Here is a 17,097-nt window from a genome sequence, read left to right on the forward strand (position 1 = left end):
GAATTTCCTTGACTGGATTAAATGGGATAGAACCTTGGGTGAGCAACATTACACTGGTTTCTTTGATTTCAAATGTTTAAGAACCTTTATATACTTCCGTGTATTAGGTTGAGGAGGGGCAGAACACTTGTCACAAACTGCTTAAGGAATCCTTTTATTTTCACCAGGGAATCTTATGGGACAACTGTTTTCAGGAGCATTGTGCAAAATGCACCAGAGAGAAATACCCTGCTTTTTTCACTCAATCATATATTGTAGCAGATTTTTGTGTTACAGTTTTTTTTCCTTAAAATTGGAGTCTTTTTAGCCTTTATTTTTCTACAAATTGTATTTCTCTCCCTCTCTCTCCCCAGACCCCTCTGCTTTTTCTTATATTTAGGAGTATAATTTTTAAATTTATATACACTAAAATTCATTTTTTTCATTTACAGTTCTATGAGTTTCGGCAAATGTATAGACTTAGGTAACAACCACAAGCATCAGGATATGGACAATGGCACCATCACTCCCAAAACTCTTTCGCTGGTCCTTTCCAGGCAAGCCCTGTCACCACCGTAACTCCGGGCAACCACTGATATCTTCTCCATCACCATAATTTTGCCTTTTCCCGACATAATATAAATTAATCATATAATATGTAGCCTTTTGATTCTGGCTTCTTTCACTTAGCATAATTCAAAAGAGAACCATCATATATATATGAATATATATAAAATATATATATAATAAAGAAGGAAATCCTACCTTTTTCAACAACACTGATGGACCTTACAGGCATTTATGCTAAGTGAAATAAGTCAGACAGAGAAAGACAAATACTATATGATCTCACTTATAAGTGAAATCTAAGAAAGCCAAACTCATAGAAACAGTAGAATGGTGGTTGCCTGAGGCTGGGAGGTGGGGAAAATGGGGAGATGTTGACCAAAGGGTACAAACTTCTAGCTATAAGATGAATAAGTTCTGGGGAATCTAATGAACAGCATCATGTCTATAATTAACAAACTGTATTACACTGTGTTATACAATTGAAAGTTGTAAGAGAGTAGATCTTAAATGTTATCACCACCAAAAACAAAAAAAAACAAAAAGGTTATTATGTGAGGGGCTAGGGGTGTTAACTTTTTTGTGGTTACCATTCTGCAATATATATGTATATCTAATTATCATATTATACACCTTAAACTTATATATGTTATATATCAATAATATCTCAATAAACTTATAAGAAAAAAAAAGACAGGACCATCCAACATATTACATGAAACAGCCGTTTGCTCCTCATTATCGTGGAGTATAATCCCATCGTATGGATGTACCAAGGTCTGCTAATCAGTTCACTGGTTGAAAGGCATCTACACTGTTTCCAATTTTTAGAGATTATAAACAAAACTGCTATATCAATAAATACTTAATTACATAATGTTCAATAGCTGAATATTGTTCCATATCCTGATATACAATTAATTTAATCTGGCAGTTCCTTATTGTTGCACATTGAATTGTTTTCCATGTTTTACTGTTTTAAATAACACTCTAACTTTATTCAAATGTATGTATTTGTTCAACTGTTCTTTAGGAGAAATTCTCAAAGAATTCCTAGGTCAAACGGTAGGTGTCATACATTTTACTGCTTTTGACATATATTACATGAAAAAGTCCCTTATGAGAATATCCCATTACTCAATCCCTTATCAATATCGATTGCCGTCTTTTAATCTTTTACCAATCTCACAGGCAAAAATTTTAAAATGACATCTCATTTTTATTTGTACTTGTTTTATGACTTTTTTTTTATATCCCTGTAAATACAGGTGGAATTGTCTCCTTATATTTATTGGACATTTTTATTTTTTCTTATGGGAACTGCCTGTTCCTGTCTGTTTGTATGCTGGGCTTTTGCTTTATTATATTAATCCTTTGCCTGTCACTTAATATATTTTTTTTATATACAGAAGCTTTTAAAAAATGGATGTAATCAGCTCTTCTAATCTTTTCTTTTGTGAATTATCACATTTAATATCATGCCTAGAAAGGTCTTTATTTTATGTTTACATAAATTTTCACTTATATTTTCTGTCTAATTTTTCCAAATGTTTGTTTGGAAAAACAGCATGAAGAATATAGGAGGCTTCCTGGCTGAGGCATACAAAAAGTCACTTCGCCCCTAGCACGTTGGGTTTGCTTCTGCCTTCATGGCTTTGAACTACTGATATTAAATATGTAGGATTCTTCTTTTCTAAGGGGTTCATCTGCCTTCTGAAGAAGGTGAATAGTTTATGAAACTAGATTGAGTTTTTTTCCTATGATTGGATTTGGTTCAGAAATAAAGTTTTATTCTCTGGTTTCAGTGGTTAGTTGAATCATGGCAAAGCATTTCATATCCCTTTCTCTTTGTTCCACTAGTAGGACAAACTAGTAATAACTTAAACAGCTGCAATGAAAATGAAGTGCCAGTGCATGCCAATATTTTCAGGAACATCACAGCAACAGTGAGCATTTATGGCAGAAATTTGTGTATATATTTCCCCAAGGGGCCAAAGAATCTTTTTTAAAAAAATCATGTAAATAAATGGGAAGGTATGATTCATTTTACAAAAGTTGATTTCACAAACAAATTTTGAAGAGAGTGCTTTTTCCATTAAGAGAGGCATACAATTACAAGATGGGAAGAAGCCAGATCCCCAAGTGACCCACCAGTCTGGACCACTCTGGTTTCTGGTGTGAGAAATAAATTTAATTTTCTTTAAAAAAAAAAAAAGGGCTTCCCTGGTGGCGCAGTGGTTGAGAATCTGCCTGCCAATGCAGGGCACACGGGTTCGAGCCCTGGTCTGGGAAGATCCCACATGCCGCGGAGCAACTGGGCCCGTGAGCCACAATTACTGAGCCTGCGCGTCTGGAGCCTGTGCTCCGCAACAAGAGAGGCCGCGATAGTGAGAAGCCCGCACACCGCGATGAAGAGTGGCCCCCGCTCGCCGCAACTAGAGAAAGCCCTCGCACAGAAACAAAGACCCAACACAGCCATAAATAAATAAATAAATAAATAAATAAATAAATAAATAAATAAATAAATAAATAAATAAGTAAGTAAGTAAGTAAGTAAATAAGTAAATAAATAAATAAATAAATAAATAGAGGCACACAATTATAAGCTTACAGAAAAACTTCACCCTTCAATGAGACTGTAACATACTATATGATCCAAAAAGCAATAACCTAAGAAAAGAAAGAAAAACGGAGACTGGCTTCTACAGAAGGTTTAATCCGATCCCTTACTCTTATTTTATTAGTAAATGGGACTCATGTAGACCACAAATACAACCCACGGTAGTGCTGCATCTCAAATCCGTACTCTGTATCTGAATGTGCTTGTTTTTCATGAGTAGTTGGGAAAAGTGAATGCATTCTCAATACAATCGAGACCTTAAGCATTTACCTGAGCTCCCTCTTCAGCAATCTGGGCTATACAGGTACTTTGGTGTCATTCCCACTGAGGTAAACTACCTGCTTCCCAATCGCCACCTCCCCTGCCCAACTCAGCCTCAAGGGACCATCTCTGCAGCTGCAGGGCTAGTCCATTTGGCTTGGCTTCCCAGCCCTCCCCCGTCAGACTAACTGCTGGTTGTCACACTCTGGCAGGTCTGACAACACATCCTACTGGAGCAGCTTCTGAGGCTCCAGGCCACAGAATGTTAGAGGCCAACAATTGCAGGAGGAAGGATATAAGTAGCTTCTGGTCTGAGGCAAACTGGCCCAGGACCAGACTGTGCCTGCTTCAGCCCTTCAGGGCTTGGCCCACTGCCCCTAGGGACCTCTGAACTCTGCGTGATTCTGGTGCTTTGACCAACTTCTGTCTTTGTGTATCTTCTGTGGGCTGCACTCAAGGCTCAGTCCAGCTCCCCCTCCTAGATTTAGGGCATTTCCAGTAGTCTATGCACCTCACACTTACAGAACAGGTGGAAAAAGTTACCCCAACTGTGGCTTTTTAGACGACACTGAGAAAGGAGATAAAAAATGAATTTGCCTATGTTTGTTGTTAGGAATACAAACCATGAGCAGCTCTTGCTGGAAATTGTGCAAAGTCCTAATTTTGGTTCAATTAATATAGAAGCATAAAGTGCCTTCAGTTTCCCTTTGTATCGTCCTAACAAATGGCTGTCTGAACTCCTCGTGTGGTGGTTTGACTAACGGCAATTTATTTTGTCTTAAACACACACACACACACACACACACACATACACACAACAACAACAACAACAACAACTTTAAAAACAAGAGGGGATGAGTGTTTTACCATGAGTACTTACTACTTTTGAAACCAGAAATAATCCTCTATTTTAATGAAAGGGCAAAAATATTTCTCTCCAAGGTAAAGAGAAAAGACTGTGCATAATATTGTGGTGACTGATGCATAGAAACACAACCAAATTCCCTTTTTATCTCAGTAACTAACTCACCCAACAGGGTATAACAAAGTAGAGCTTTGTAGGGTGTAATTTATATTACAATTCGCTTTCTCTCTATGTTAAGTAAGGCAGTTTGAAGTAAGCTTTTTTTTTTTTTAAAAAAAAAAGTAGTTTCAAAAAAACTTGAAAAAACACACCCAAAATGCTCTAGTCCAAAGCCAGAACATAGTTTTGTATGGTCTGCAGATAATTTAATATTTGAGAAACCTTTTCAACATTCTCCAACTCCAACCAAAACTAAAGCAATATTTGGGGGGAAAAAAATGAGTAAGCAAATAAAACCTAATATCTATATAATTATTCACAGATCAAGCAATTTAGGGACAATAAAATAGAACAGCATTTCAGCTAACTCAAGTTTAAAATAATGGAACAACTATTCACTAACCTAACAACAACAACAAAAATTCTGGCTAATTTTACTGTTAATATATTAGGGATGATTGCTTTATCAGTTAAAAGACTTAAAATCAATTCTGTATGAGTTGATTAATTTTAGGTTTCACAAACATAGTATGATCAGCCTTCTTGATTTTCTCTAGTCCTCCTTTCCCCACAAACATAACGTCCAGTTTTTGAGTCTTTCAAACGGTAGGAAAATACAATGATGTCAATGTACAAAGTATATCACTGGTGCTTTGCCCGCCATCTTCTGGCAACAGATGCATTTTATTTTGGAGAAGGGGCCCTCTCACACGCCAGTACTAACCCTAACCGTCACTGCCAATCAGAACCCCTGTTCACATAGGCTGGCTCCTGGCCCAGCTCGTCCAATCACAATCCCCTGCATCTCCTTGGACAGTGTTTGGTACAGCAAGAGACTCATAATCCAGGCTAGGCCAATGAAAGTCTCCACTAGAATCTTTTCAGGAGTAACGCAGAAAGAATTTAAGCCTTGGGTCTAGCGTCAGAGAGAGGGCAGCCCAAGAGGATGGATCCAACATGTAGAGAGATATAGAAATGACCTAGGGGGTTTCCCTGGTGGCACAGTGGTTAAGAATCCGCCTGCCAATGCAGGGGACACGGGTTCGAGCCCTGGTCCGGGAAGATCCCACATGCCGCGGAGCAACTAAGCCCGTGCGCCACAACTATTGAGCCTGAGCTCTAGAGCCCGCGAGCCACAGCTACTGAGCCCACGTGCCACAACTACTGAAGCCTGCATGCCTACAGCCCGTGCTCCACAACAAGAGAAGCCATGACAATGAGAAGCCCGCGCACCGCAACGAAGAGTAGCCCCTGCTCACCGCAACTAGAGAAAGCCCGTGCACAGCAACGAAGACCCAACACAGCCATAAAGAAAGAAAAGAAAAGAAAGAACCTAGGGAAAGAGTGGGGGAGACTTGCAATAAAGATCTAGACCCAGAGTCCCACACTCCCAGTGGCCACCTGCACCTCTGCCCTTCCTACAGTGTGGTTATAAAAACCAGTGTATTTCCTTTCCAGCTTCAACAAGTTTGCGTTGGCTTCTGTTATTTGCATTCAAGGCATCCTGACTCATGCACAAGGTAACCACTTGAGTTTGGGCATTCTCAATCATGATGAACTTACTTACTGGGTTGTTTTTCCAGTTCCTGTTCTTTGGGCACTGCCTTTGCAGCCCACAGGGGTGGCTTCTGAGGCCCTGTTTCTGCTCTGCGACCCTGTCTCCCTGCCAGGCTCCCATGTCCAAGGGTAATGCCCAGTCCAATCAAAGTTTCATCTCTGGAAATGAAGGTCTGGATCTGAGAGAGAAGTTGTTAGGAGCTGCGTTCTGTGCACCGTGGCACTCTGCAGGGAGAGGAAGACACGTATGAGGCCGAGTTGTTCGGCCCCATCTGTGTTGGATTCCACGGGCTACCCCATCTTTCCAAGACATTCTACCCTCTCCCCTGCCCCTTCAGCTGGCTGTAATTGGTTTACTTTTCAAACCAAGGGAACATGAAATTATACGCCAAAAAATTATTTCTGTAAATCATTGGTTAGGATGCTTTTTACTATGGGAAATGTACAATTTCAATGAAAATTAGCTTGGGCAATAAGGAACAGCCAGCCTAGAGGTAGTGTGGCCCCAGGTATGGTACAAGAATGTCATCAGGGTCCCTGTGTTTTATTTCCATGTTTTGCCATAAACAGTGTTGACTTCTCTCAAAGGCCGATTCCCCCAAAGGCCCCAGTTGGGGCTACCTGTGTTGTCCCTCACATTCAGCAGGAGATGGAGAAACGTTTCCATGCATGGAAGAGCACCATCAGATTTGGAAATAGTATCCTGACAGTGGTGTAGGAACAGCTTTAAGACATCTTTCAGAGTCAGAACTAATCTGACTTGGTGACTACCTGACTGATGGGTGTGGGAAGAGAGGAGCTAGGACAGTGCCCAAGTTTCTTCCTTGGGCGTCCTGGTAGATGGAAGCAATGCCAGAGGTGGTTTGGCCAGATGGTGACACCACGCGCAGGTTCAATGTCTCCCCATGCTTCACCCAGACCTGCCCAGGAGTCAGCCAGAGCCTGTCCAGAAGCCTGATCTCACAGCAAACCACTCACCTTTTACAAGAGAGATCTCTTAACAGGCGACATAAGCAAATGACTGCTCTCTGTGAACTGTTCTTCCTCTTATGCACGGAGAACCATTTATATGAAGCTGGCAGCCACCTGAATGACTCGTGTGCCGTGAGCCTCCTAGCTGGGTGCGACGAGAGCCGTTCCCGCTGTGGACACAGTGGGTGCCTATACAGCACCTGTCCCCACTTGCGTTCCACCTTCCAACTCTTCTTTTGTCCAGGCTTTTGCCCTGGCCCAGCTCTAAGGGACAGTCTAATAGGTGGCTCTCAACCCTGGCTGCACACTGAAATCAACTGAGGAACTTTGAAAAAACACCAGTGCCTGGGACTGTATCTTTTATTGTGGTTAAAAACCCCACATAGCATAAAATTTACCATCTTAACCGTTTTGTGTTTTTTTTTTAATTTAGTTAATTAATTAATTTATTTATGGTTGTGTTGGGTCTCCGTCTCTGTGCGAGGGCTTTCTCTAGTTGCGGCGAGCGGGGGCCACTCTTCATCGCGGTGTGCGGGCTTCTCACTATCGCGGCCTCTCTTGTTGCGGAGCACAGGCTCCAGACGCGCAGGCTCAGTAGTTGTGGCTCACGGGCCTCGTCGCTCCACGGCATGTGGGATCTTCCCAGACCAGGACTCGAACCCGTGTCCCCTACATTGGCAGGCAGATTCTCAACCACTGCGCCACCAGGGAAGCCCCCTTAACTGTTTTAAAGTATACAGTTCAGTGGTATTAGGTACATTTACATTGTTGGGCAACATCACCACTACCCACCTCCAGAACTTTTTCATCTTCCCAAACTGAAACTCTGTACCCATTAAATGATGACTCCCCATCCCCCCTCGCCTCAGGTTCTGGGAACCACCTTCTATTTTCTGTCTTTATGAATATAAGCAAAATCATAGAGTATTTGTCTTTGGTGATTGGTTTATTTCACTTAGCATGATGTCTTCAAGTTTCTTCCGTGCTGTAGTGTGTGTCAGAATTTCCTTCCTTTTCAAGGTTGAGTAATATTCCATTGTATGTATCTATCACATGTTATTTATCCATTCATCCATCAATGGACACTTGGGTTGCTTCTACATTTTGGCTACTGTGAATAATGCTGCTGCTATGATCGTAGATGTCCAAACATCCCCAAATATTTTCTTTAAAGTTTTCCATGGGATTTGAATGTGCAGCCAAGGTTGAGAACCACCAGTGTGTGGCAGTCCCTAGAGAATGTGAGGAGTCCAGAGGAGAGGCACGCCACCTTAGTTGGCCTGATCCAGCTGTCCCATGCTAATTATAATACTCATCACAGCCAGCAATCAGTAGCTCATACATCTGTCTCCATCAATAGATTCGGACACCTGGGAGGGTGAGGTAGATTTTGTTTACCTCAGTATCTTCTAGATCTAGCTCCAAGCCTGTCACCCTGCAGAAGCTTATTAAGTTGCTGCTATATAAAGACAACCAATCCATGATTCAACTCCATCTTTCTATTAAAACTAACCATTCCCCTTTGCTACTAGAAATTATGTACCCTGGGCCATGTCTTTGGCTCTGGAGCCTGACTCAGACCTGGGCCTGAGTCAGGGTTTCAGATCTTTTTTTTTTTTTTTTAATTTGTTTAACTTTTTGGCCATGCTGTGCAGCATGTGGGATCTTAGTTCCCCGACCAGGGATCAAACCCACACCCCTGCTTTAGAAGCGTGGAGTCTTAACCACTAGACTGTCAGGGAAGTCCAGGGTCTCAGGTCTTTATGAGACAAAGTTATACGTGTGAAGGAAGTCCTGCACGGCAATGGTGGAGCAGGACGGGGGTGGGAGTTGCTACTGCCCCTTGTTCCAGTTTTTTCTGGAATGGATGCTCCAAAATGAGTGGTGGGACCCATTCCTTGCATCTCAAAGAGAGGTCTAAACGATCTTCCCCACAAATTTGTACTTCCCTACCCCCTAACCCACTTTTAAAACTAAAGACAGACACGTAGCTGGATTTTTATTGAGGTGGGTTTTCTGTCCCCTCTATTCATGTCTGCAGCTCCACATTCTCATGTTTACTTTGGTTTTAATTTTAACCTGAGTTCCTAAGATCGCTTTTTATGAAAACCAATGGAAATTAAAAAGTAGCCCCAGATAAAAGAAATACTCAAACACCCGAGAGGGTTCTGCGTCATTCCATATTTAAGTCTGTGGACGTATTTGGAGAGAACCTCTTTATAATGAGGAGCAGCGGTGTAGCAAATTGAGAATGCTCTTCTCCCCTCTCCCCTTAAGTCTTAGAAGCCATGAGACACACTGTGCAACGGGACGGGAACAGCAGGGACGTGTCTTGGTAGGTAGATAATAAGACTGACCCCTCATTGCTCCCGTCGTATTTTCAAAATCTGGGCCCCCTGGCACCGGGCAGCGCTCCAGGATCAGGGTAGGGCAAAACCAGCAAGGTCACACAAACGCAGGACTTTATTTCAGACCGGGATATTTTGTTCATCACGGAAAGTTTCTGCATTGATTTTGATTTTTTAAGTATCGCATGAAAATCGTTTCTCTTGATACTGGAGTTGTTGGGCACCCCTTCCATTTCCTGACTGACTTGCCTCACCCTGGGTCCAGCCCTGACTCCACTCACGTCCCCGCTTTCCTCGCAGTTGTCATTTGTTTTTTTCTTAAGAGGAAAGCATGATGTTGCTCTCTGAATCTCACGCAACCACAGACGTCTTTCTCCGGGTTTACTTCCTCCCTGTCCTCTTCTTCTGCCCATTTTGACAAACTCTCTCCCTAAATCTGTTCACCTCTGCGGCTTCTGCCGTTGCACACCTCCCCGCCACCTTTCCCAGGACGACCCACATCAGGCACCAGGAGGAGAAACAAGAGGGCCAGTGAAGGCCGGCCTTTCCCTCTGAGGTCTTTTGCTAACATAATTTTTCAGCTTCACATGAAGAGTAACACAATAAGCAAGGGCCTAGTTCTTTTTAAAGAAACCTTTCTTGCAGCAATTATGATGATAAACAGTGCCCTTGGTAAACCATGGCCAGCCTTACGCTCTGGAACTCCAAGGTAGCTGGCTGGAACACTAGGAAATAGAATTGAGTAATTTTAACTGTGCTACCTATGGAAGCCCTGAAAAAAATTCCTAATATGGTTAAAAACGTGGAAAGCTCTTTAAATGCAAACCCAGTATGGAAGGAAGCAAGCTCATAATTTGGGGCTCTTTTGACCCGGTGGGACTCCTACCCTGCAAGGGCAGCTGAGACCCCCAAATTTCACACCCACATCTTCGAGGACCAAGTGGAGAACTTCATCCATCACTCACATCCCTGACCCTGGGTGTTTTTCTGCACCTCTTGTTGCATCATCAGTAAACCAGCATGTAAACAAATTACCTGAATCTTTGTTACCATTCTAGCCAATCTTCAAAGTCATGAGGGTCTAGCCCAGTTCAGCTGCCTTCGTATCATCTTAATGATTCATTACTATTATTATACATGTGCCATAAGATAATAATTCCTTAATTCCTTGGCCTGATGGGAAATATAATTACATATGCAAATCACTTAATAAACACATACTAGCCACACTCCTATGCAGATAATCACCCCGAGACCTGCCCACAAAGGCTTACCAGGACTGTATGCATCCCCGTGTAAAGTCTGCTGAGACTCACCAACGTGGAAAACACCACAGCCATCATCAGTCCCAAAACAAAGGGATACTGCAGGGGGCGAAGAGAAAACAAGGACATTAGGGCAGGTTCAGACACATACACTTTGATGCTGTGGAAGGGAATAGGATTTCTGATCCCATAACTCCTAGTCTCAATGTCATACTCCCTAGACCAGCAGTCTGATGATCTAAAATCACTTGAAAAATGGGAAAACTAAGGAAAGAGAAGGGGAAGATGCCCAGGAATATAGTTCTGGAAGGAAGTTTCGCAACATATTGACATGCAAATAAGACACGGTAGAGAACTTGACCTTAGCTATTGTGCTACAAGTTTTAATGGAGTAAATCATTTTTTATTTCTACCTATTTTTAGATTAAAACTTATGAAATATACAGTATTTCCAAGAGGCAAGGTAGATAGACAGTGCTGTAATTTGGAAGTCCAACTAGCTACTTTCCCATCATGCGCTGTGATGATAAAGCTTGGCAACAATCAGCTTCTTGAGAGAGCCTGGGAACAATGGCCCCATGTTAAGACTGGGCATATTTCTGTACAGATGTCAAGGCAAGAGTCCAGACTTCACTGAATCTTGACATTTGCTCGTGAGTAATGAAAACAGCTGGAGGAATCTGGCTAATGACGAGTCATATAAAGAACACACAAATATTCTGCTTATGAGCTAGACACAGAGCTATAATCCAGTTGCTTCAAGTACTAATGTCTGTGGTCTTCTGTGGTGATAAGGATAAAGATGATAGAGAACTGTCTATATTCTGTGAAGTGCGTTATGGTCACTATCTCATGCATCTTCGCACAACCCTATGAAATAGCTTCTATTACTAGCCCCAGTCCACAAATGAGGAAGCCCTTAACCTTGATAATAAGTGGCATTAGTATTGAACTTTAGCACAAAGATGCTTGCCCATCAATCACCCCTCACAACAGGAGCCGGGGCTCAGAGAGGTGCAATGACTTGCCCAAGGTCACACAGCCAGTAGTGACACAGTCTGAACCAGAAGCCACATCTTCTGAGTACAAGTCCAGCATGTTCTTTTCAATGCAACATCTGAGTATAATAACACAGGGTTGTGCATCTTCTCTTAAGATTTATCATTAACTGGGTCTCTGATTTTAATGGAAAAAGTGTTGAAAATTAATGAGTTAATGCATTCAGAATTTAGAGGCTGGTATTCGCCTGAACACATATTTATATAAATAAACCCATTTTTAGAGCTACTCATGAGTAAATAACCCCAAAAGCTGAATATATTTATTATTAAAAATTAAATAGGAAAGAAGTGCATAACAACTCAGGCCTTAAGAAAACTATTGTGGGACTTCCCTGGCGGTACAGTGATTAAGACTCCGCACTTCCACTGCAGGGGGCGTGGGTTTGATCCCTGGTCGGGGAATTAAGATCCCGCATGCCGAGTGGTGTGGCCAAAAAAATAAAAAGGAAAAAGAAAAGAAAACCGTTTCATCACGTAAGCTGTAAAGAAATTTTTAAGAAGATCCAGGTGGCCTTAAAATGAGCATATAAATGATTGTTGTTGCTTTCCTGCAGTCAGTGCCACTTGTTGCTTTTTTCCTAAAAGAATCATGTTCACAGGCTTCTCTGGATGCTGACAGCAGCCTGATGGGGGCCAGTGTTGGGCCCACTATGTCCTTCTGGGGCAGACGGCACGGGATATGACATAGCTCAGAAGTCTGCATTCAATTAATTCCGATAGTACTGGGGAGCTCAGACATTGTTTGATCCTAGCATGGCATTTAAGTTACAAAAAAAGATTATACCTAGTTGGATATAATACTATACTTGTCCCTTTCCCATTTAGGAAACTGAGATCTGACCCCAGGTGATGAGGTAGAAGACCAGGTAGAGCCAGGACCTGGCACTAATCTTATCCTCTTCCAACCACATCAGGCTGACACCCCATTTCTGTACAACCTGGAACCCGGAACATCCCTGGGTTTCTGGTGTAGAGGGGCAGGAGAAGCAATACTGTCATTTACATACAAGACTGCGAGAGTTAATGAAATCTAAATTTTCCAACGGGTAAAATGTAAAATTTCTGAAATTAAGCACAAAATTAGAGCAAGAGTTCTCAGAAAGGAAAAATAAATCTCCAATGCAGTAATAATATAACTTTTAAAAGGTCTTACTATAATTGGCATTTAAGCAGATATTAAGTGAAATTCTTCTATTTTCAACATTTATTAATCTCCTGTCATTTAGACAGCTTTCTAGAAAATATGGAATGATTATTTCTAACGGTTGAGCCCCCAAAAAAGGCAGACATCTTTGGGGGCTAATTTGGGAACAGACTGTTTCACCCTGGGCCCTGGGACATGTAGCTGGAGAATTGGTGAAATCATCTCAGCCCTGGAGGATCATAAACCCCTCGAGTCTCTTGCAAACAGAGGATGAGAGCACCTATTCAAGTGCCATCTGGTCGGGCAGCTCAGGGTGAAAATGCTTTTGGGAGCGGGATACCACACACCCTGGTTATGTTTGTGGTGCTGTTGTCATTATTAATGGTGTCCACTTTCACCCTCGGGCACAACCTGCTTTGGGTACTAAATCATATGGTCACTTCATTTATAAAGAAATTGTCACTGACTGCTCAATAAATTTTTGTTCCCCATCTTTATTTCATAAACTTCAAAGTCCTTCAAAAAAAGAAAATCCTGAAGGGAAACTCTTTGCTGCCTCGTTGTAGGGATGGTGTCACACGGGAGGAAGAGGTGTCAGCGCCTTACCTGGTACCTGTCCATGGTAGAGATGCTTACCTGGTACCTGTCCATGGTAGAGATGAGGAGGGTGAAGGAGATGGCGGTGGCTGCCATGGCGTGGGTGGAAGGCATCCCATATTCAGCAATCACTCTCTTCTCCAGTTTCACCACAGGCGGGGAAAAGGGGCGGGGCCACTTCAAGACATCCTTGGCCACCTGGCCAATATACATCACCAACTGCCAAACCAAAGGATGGAGGTAAGTCTAACCAAATGAGCAAAATAAATAAACTCCTAGGTTCTATGAATTTATTTTGAGGTTTCCTTTTGGTTGGCTGAAATCACCTTTCTCTCTGACCCAGCTGCCTATGGGGAAGTCTTGTAGGAAGACATTTTAGTTGTTAAAAAGAAAAACAGGCCGGGACTTCCCTGGTGGCGCAGTGGTTAAGAATCCGCCTGCCAATGCAGGGGACATGGGTACGATCCCTGGTCCGGGATGATCCCACATGCTGCGGAGCAACTAAGCCTGTGTGCCACAACTACTGAGCCTGCGATCTAGAGCCCGCGAGCCACAGCTACTGAAGCCCGCGTGCCTGGAGCCCATGCTCCGCAACGAGAGAAGCCACCATGAGAGGCCCGCGCACCGCAACAAAGGGTAGCCCCTGCTCTCTGCAACCAGGGAAGGTCCGGGCACGGCAAGAAAGACCCAACACAGCAAATAAATAAATAAATACATAAATAAATAAATTTCTAAAAATAAAAAAGAGAAACAGCCCTTCTGGATTCCAGAGGGTCACTGGGCAGCTAAGATATGACACTAACACATGTCTTACTTATTTGGTCATATATTTAACATTTGTACAGCTGGTATGTGTGCCAAGCACTGGTCTAAGAACTTTACACATATTAACTCACTTAATCCAATAATACCTGTAGAATGCAGACCCATTTTACAGAGGGGTAAACCGTTGTACATAGTAAGTGGCAAGACTTATCGGATTCAGATCCAGAGAGTTTGGCTTCAAAAAATATGTGCCTTAAACTACCACGGTAATACCTTCGGGATGGTCCTGGACTAAGATAATCTAATACTCAAATCAGACAGCCCTTCAAGTTTCAACCAAAAAAGTGACTTCTGGAACTTCTGGCTTAAAATATTTTGAATGCCACTTTTACTCCTGATGTATGTAGTCAACATACTGGATATAGTTTAACTTTTTTCAGTAATCGAGAGCATCATACAATAAATGGCATGACTATTTTCAACCCTAAAATAAACACAACTCAATCTGGAAGTTTTTCAATTGATTTTTTTTTCCATGATGCTATTAATAAAAAATCCCTTTCTCTTTTTCCCTTAAAGTACAACATAGATATCAGAATTGATTTCCATACCCTCCTGAGATGAATAGGACTGTTAACAATAGACTTATTTATTTTGTCAGAGAGCTTCACAGGACATTTCCATGACCTGTTATAAAAGAGGGAGAAGCAACCCATTCACTTAAGTCTCTGCATTTGCAACCCAAAGTGTGGTCTGAGAACAGACAGCATCCACACCACATGAGTGCTGGTTTTTTTTTTTTTTTTAATGTATTTATTTATTTATTTTTGGCTGCTTTGGGTCTTCGTTGCTGTGTGCGGGCTTTCTCTAGTTGTGGCAAGCGGGCTTCTCATTGCGTTGGCTTCTCGTGTTGCCGAGCACGGGCTCTAGGCACGTGGGCTTCAGTAGTTGTGGCGCGCAGGCTCAGTAGTTGTGGCTCACGGGCTTAGTTGCTCCACGGCATGTGGGATCTTCCTGGGCCAGGGATTGAACCCATATCCCCTGCATTGGCAGGCAGATTCTTAACCACTGCACCACCAGGAAAGCCCATGAGTGCTGTTTTAAGATGCAGAATCTCAGGCCCCAGCCTGTACCTACGGAATTGGAACCCTCATTTTCACAAGACTCCCGGGTGGTTCGTGTGCACATGAGAATTTGGGAAGCACGGCCGGCTTTACACTGTATTCTTGCACAGGTCACTTTGTCATGGGCTTTAATGATAAACCTCCTCATCTTACCATGATCGCATTGATCTTACTAGGGCTTTACTTAGCTTGTGATGGATGGAGTCACTTAGCTTTGGAACAAAACCCGCTATGAAGGACTATTTCAAAATACTTTTGATTAGTCAGCCAGATTGCTTTAGAGTTTCCCACATTGTGGTGCTTTCTTTTAACTCATCTAGTTGCCGGTGAATTCTGAACATTATCCCAGCACACTCAGTATCCCCCAGAAGACGCTGCATATGTTTTTGTGCTCTGCTGCCACTTTGCTCTGGGTTAAAAATCAAGAACCACTGTCTGTGCACAGCAGGCCAAATCCACAGGCTTTAAAGCCTCAGTGACAATCACTCCAAATTCCATAGCTGTGATTTCTAATCAGACTTTGAAACTTAACCTCTTTACCATCCCCTTATTACCAGAAACTACTGTTTTGGAAACCAGCTTACTCTTTTATGTTTCTGCCTCTCCCTCCTGTGAACCTATAAAAACCACATCAGACCGACTATTTTCTGGGGAGTTGGAAAACTTGCAGATGTTGTTGACTACTAAGAATTTCTCAGAAGATGCTAGGATATAAATGTTTCTCAACCCTGCCCCTTCCCCACTCATCAACATCAAAAAGAATATTACAGGCATTATGACTAACTCTAGTTCACTCAAAAATACGCAGAATCTTCAGACAGGAAACGTTAAAATCATAGAGTGAAGACAGACTGTGTGACCCTCATTCAGACAAAATTTAATTTCCTTGAAGTCCATGAGTTTCTTCGGCTTCATTTATCTTTTGCCTTCTATGTCTGAAGGATGTTTTTAAGAATGAGGACAATTGTTCATTTTATTTAAAAGTGTTCCCATAGCAACACACTGTTTCTGATCAATAAGTTGCAAATAACAATTACTGTAATGACAGAGCTCTTCAAACCAGAGAAAGTGGAGCTATGTTTTTCAGGTTGTAGGGAAAGAGTACCACTCACAGGGTGATGAGTCCTGTCTCTGTCAGTTTGCATTCATTACAGCAAACCTACGACGTGCCCAGCCCTGTATTAGGTCTCCAACCTTGAGTGGGGAAAACGGTCACGCAGAGGATCTCATCATAATGCAAATATGCTTTGGAAAAAAATTATCCACAGAATTCTATGGGTATGTATATATGTAGAGACAGACTTGGGTTCAACCCGAGACACCAGGAGCACTGAGGTGGAACGTTAAAGGAAGATTGTTTAAGATGAGGGGTGGATAGAGAAGCATCCACTTCGCAAGAATAGCATGAGCAAAGACTTAGAGAAGTGATGTTGGGTGGTATGTAGAGGGACCTCCGAGGCAGTTAGGACCAGCGGAGTTTAAATTGTGGGGCACACCATGACACATCAGTTAGAATGGCTGAGATGAAAGGAACTGACCACACCAGGTGTTGGGAGGATGGGGAGTACCTGGAACCCTCATACAGCACTGCGGCAGGTGCAAAACGATACAACCACTTTGGAGAAACAGTTTGGCAGTTTCTTAAAAAGTTAAAACATATGATTTCCATATGACCCAGCCATGCCAATCCTAGGTATTTACCCTCAAAGAGTGAAAGCATAAGTCACGCAAAGATTTGTATATGACTGTTGATGGCAGCTTCTTTGTAACGGCCCCAAATCGGCAACAACCCAATTTCCATCAACAGGTGAAT

The 17,097-nt window shown here is 42.3% G+C and overlaps 1 protein-coding gene across 6 annotated transcripts in view; it reads right to left on the reverse strand.

The window, feature by feature from the left end:
- The window catches only part of SGPP2 (sphingosine-1-phosphate phosphatase 2), a 142,261-nt gene that overhangs the window by 45,462 nt on the left and 79,702 nt on the right, over nt 1–17,097 (reverse strand). For 3 of the 6 annotated variants that reach the window (XM_082396822.1, XM_082396817.1, XM_082396819.1), the window contains 2 exons: nt 13,405–13,614; nt 10,603–10,692 (listed from right to left, as the gene is read on the reverse strand). In XM_082396822.1, coding sequence (XP_082252948.1) covers nt 10,603–10,692; nt 13,405–13,614 — 300 coding nt within the window. The remainder of the gene's footprint in view (nt 1–10,602; nt 10,693–13,404; nt 13,615–17,097) is intronic. The other 3 variants (XM_082396821.1, XM_082396818.1, XM_082396820.1) reach the window with 1 other exon arrangement.

Source organism: Balaenoptera borealis (assembly GCF_965194805.1).
Source record: "Balaenoptera borealis genome assembly, chromosome: 6".
NCBI lineage: Eukaryota > Metazoa > Chordata > Mammalia > Artiodactyla > Balaenopteridae > Balaenoptera > Balaenoptera borealis.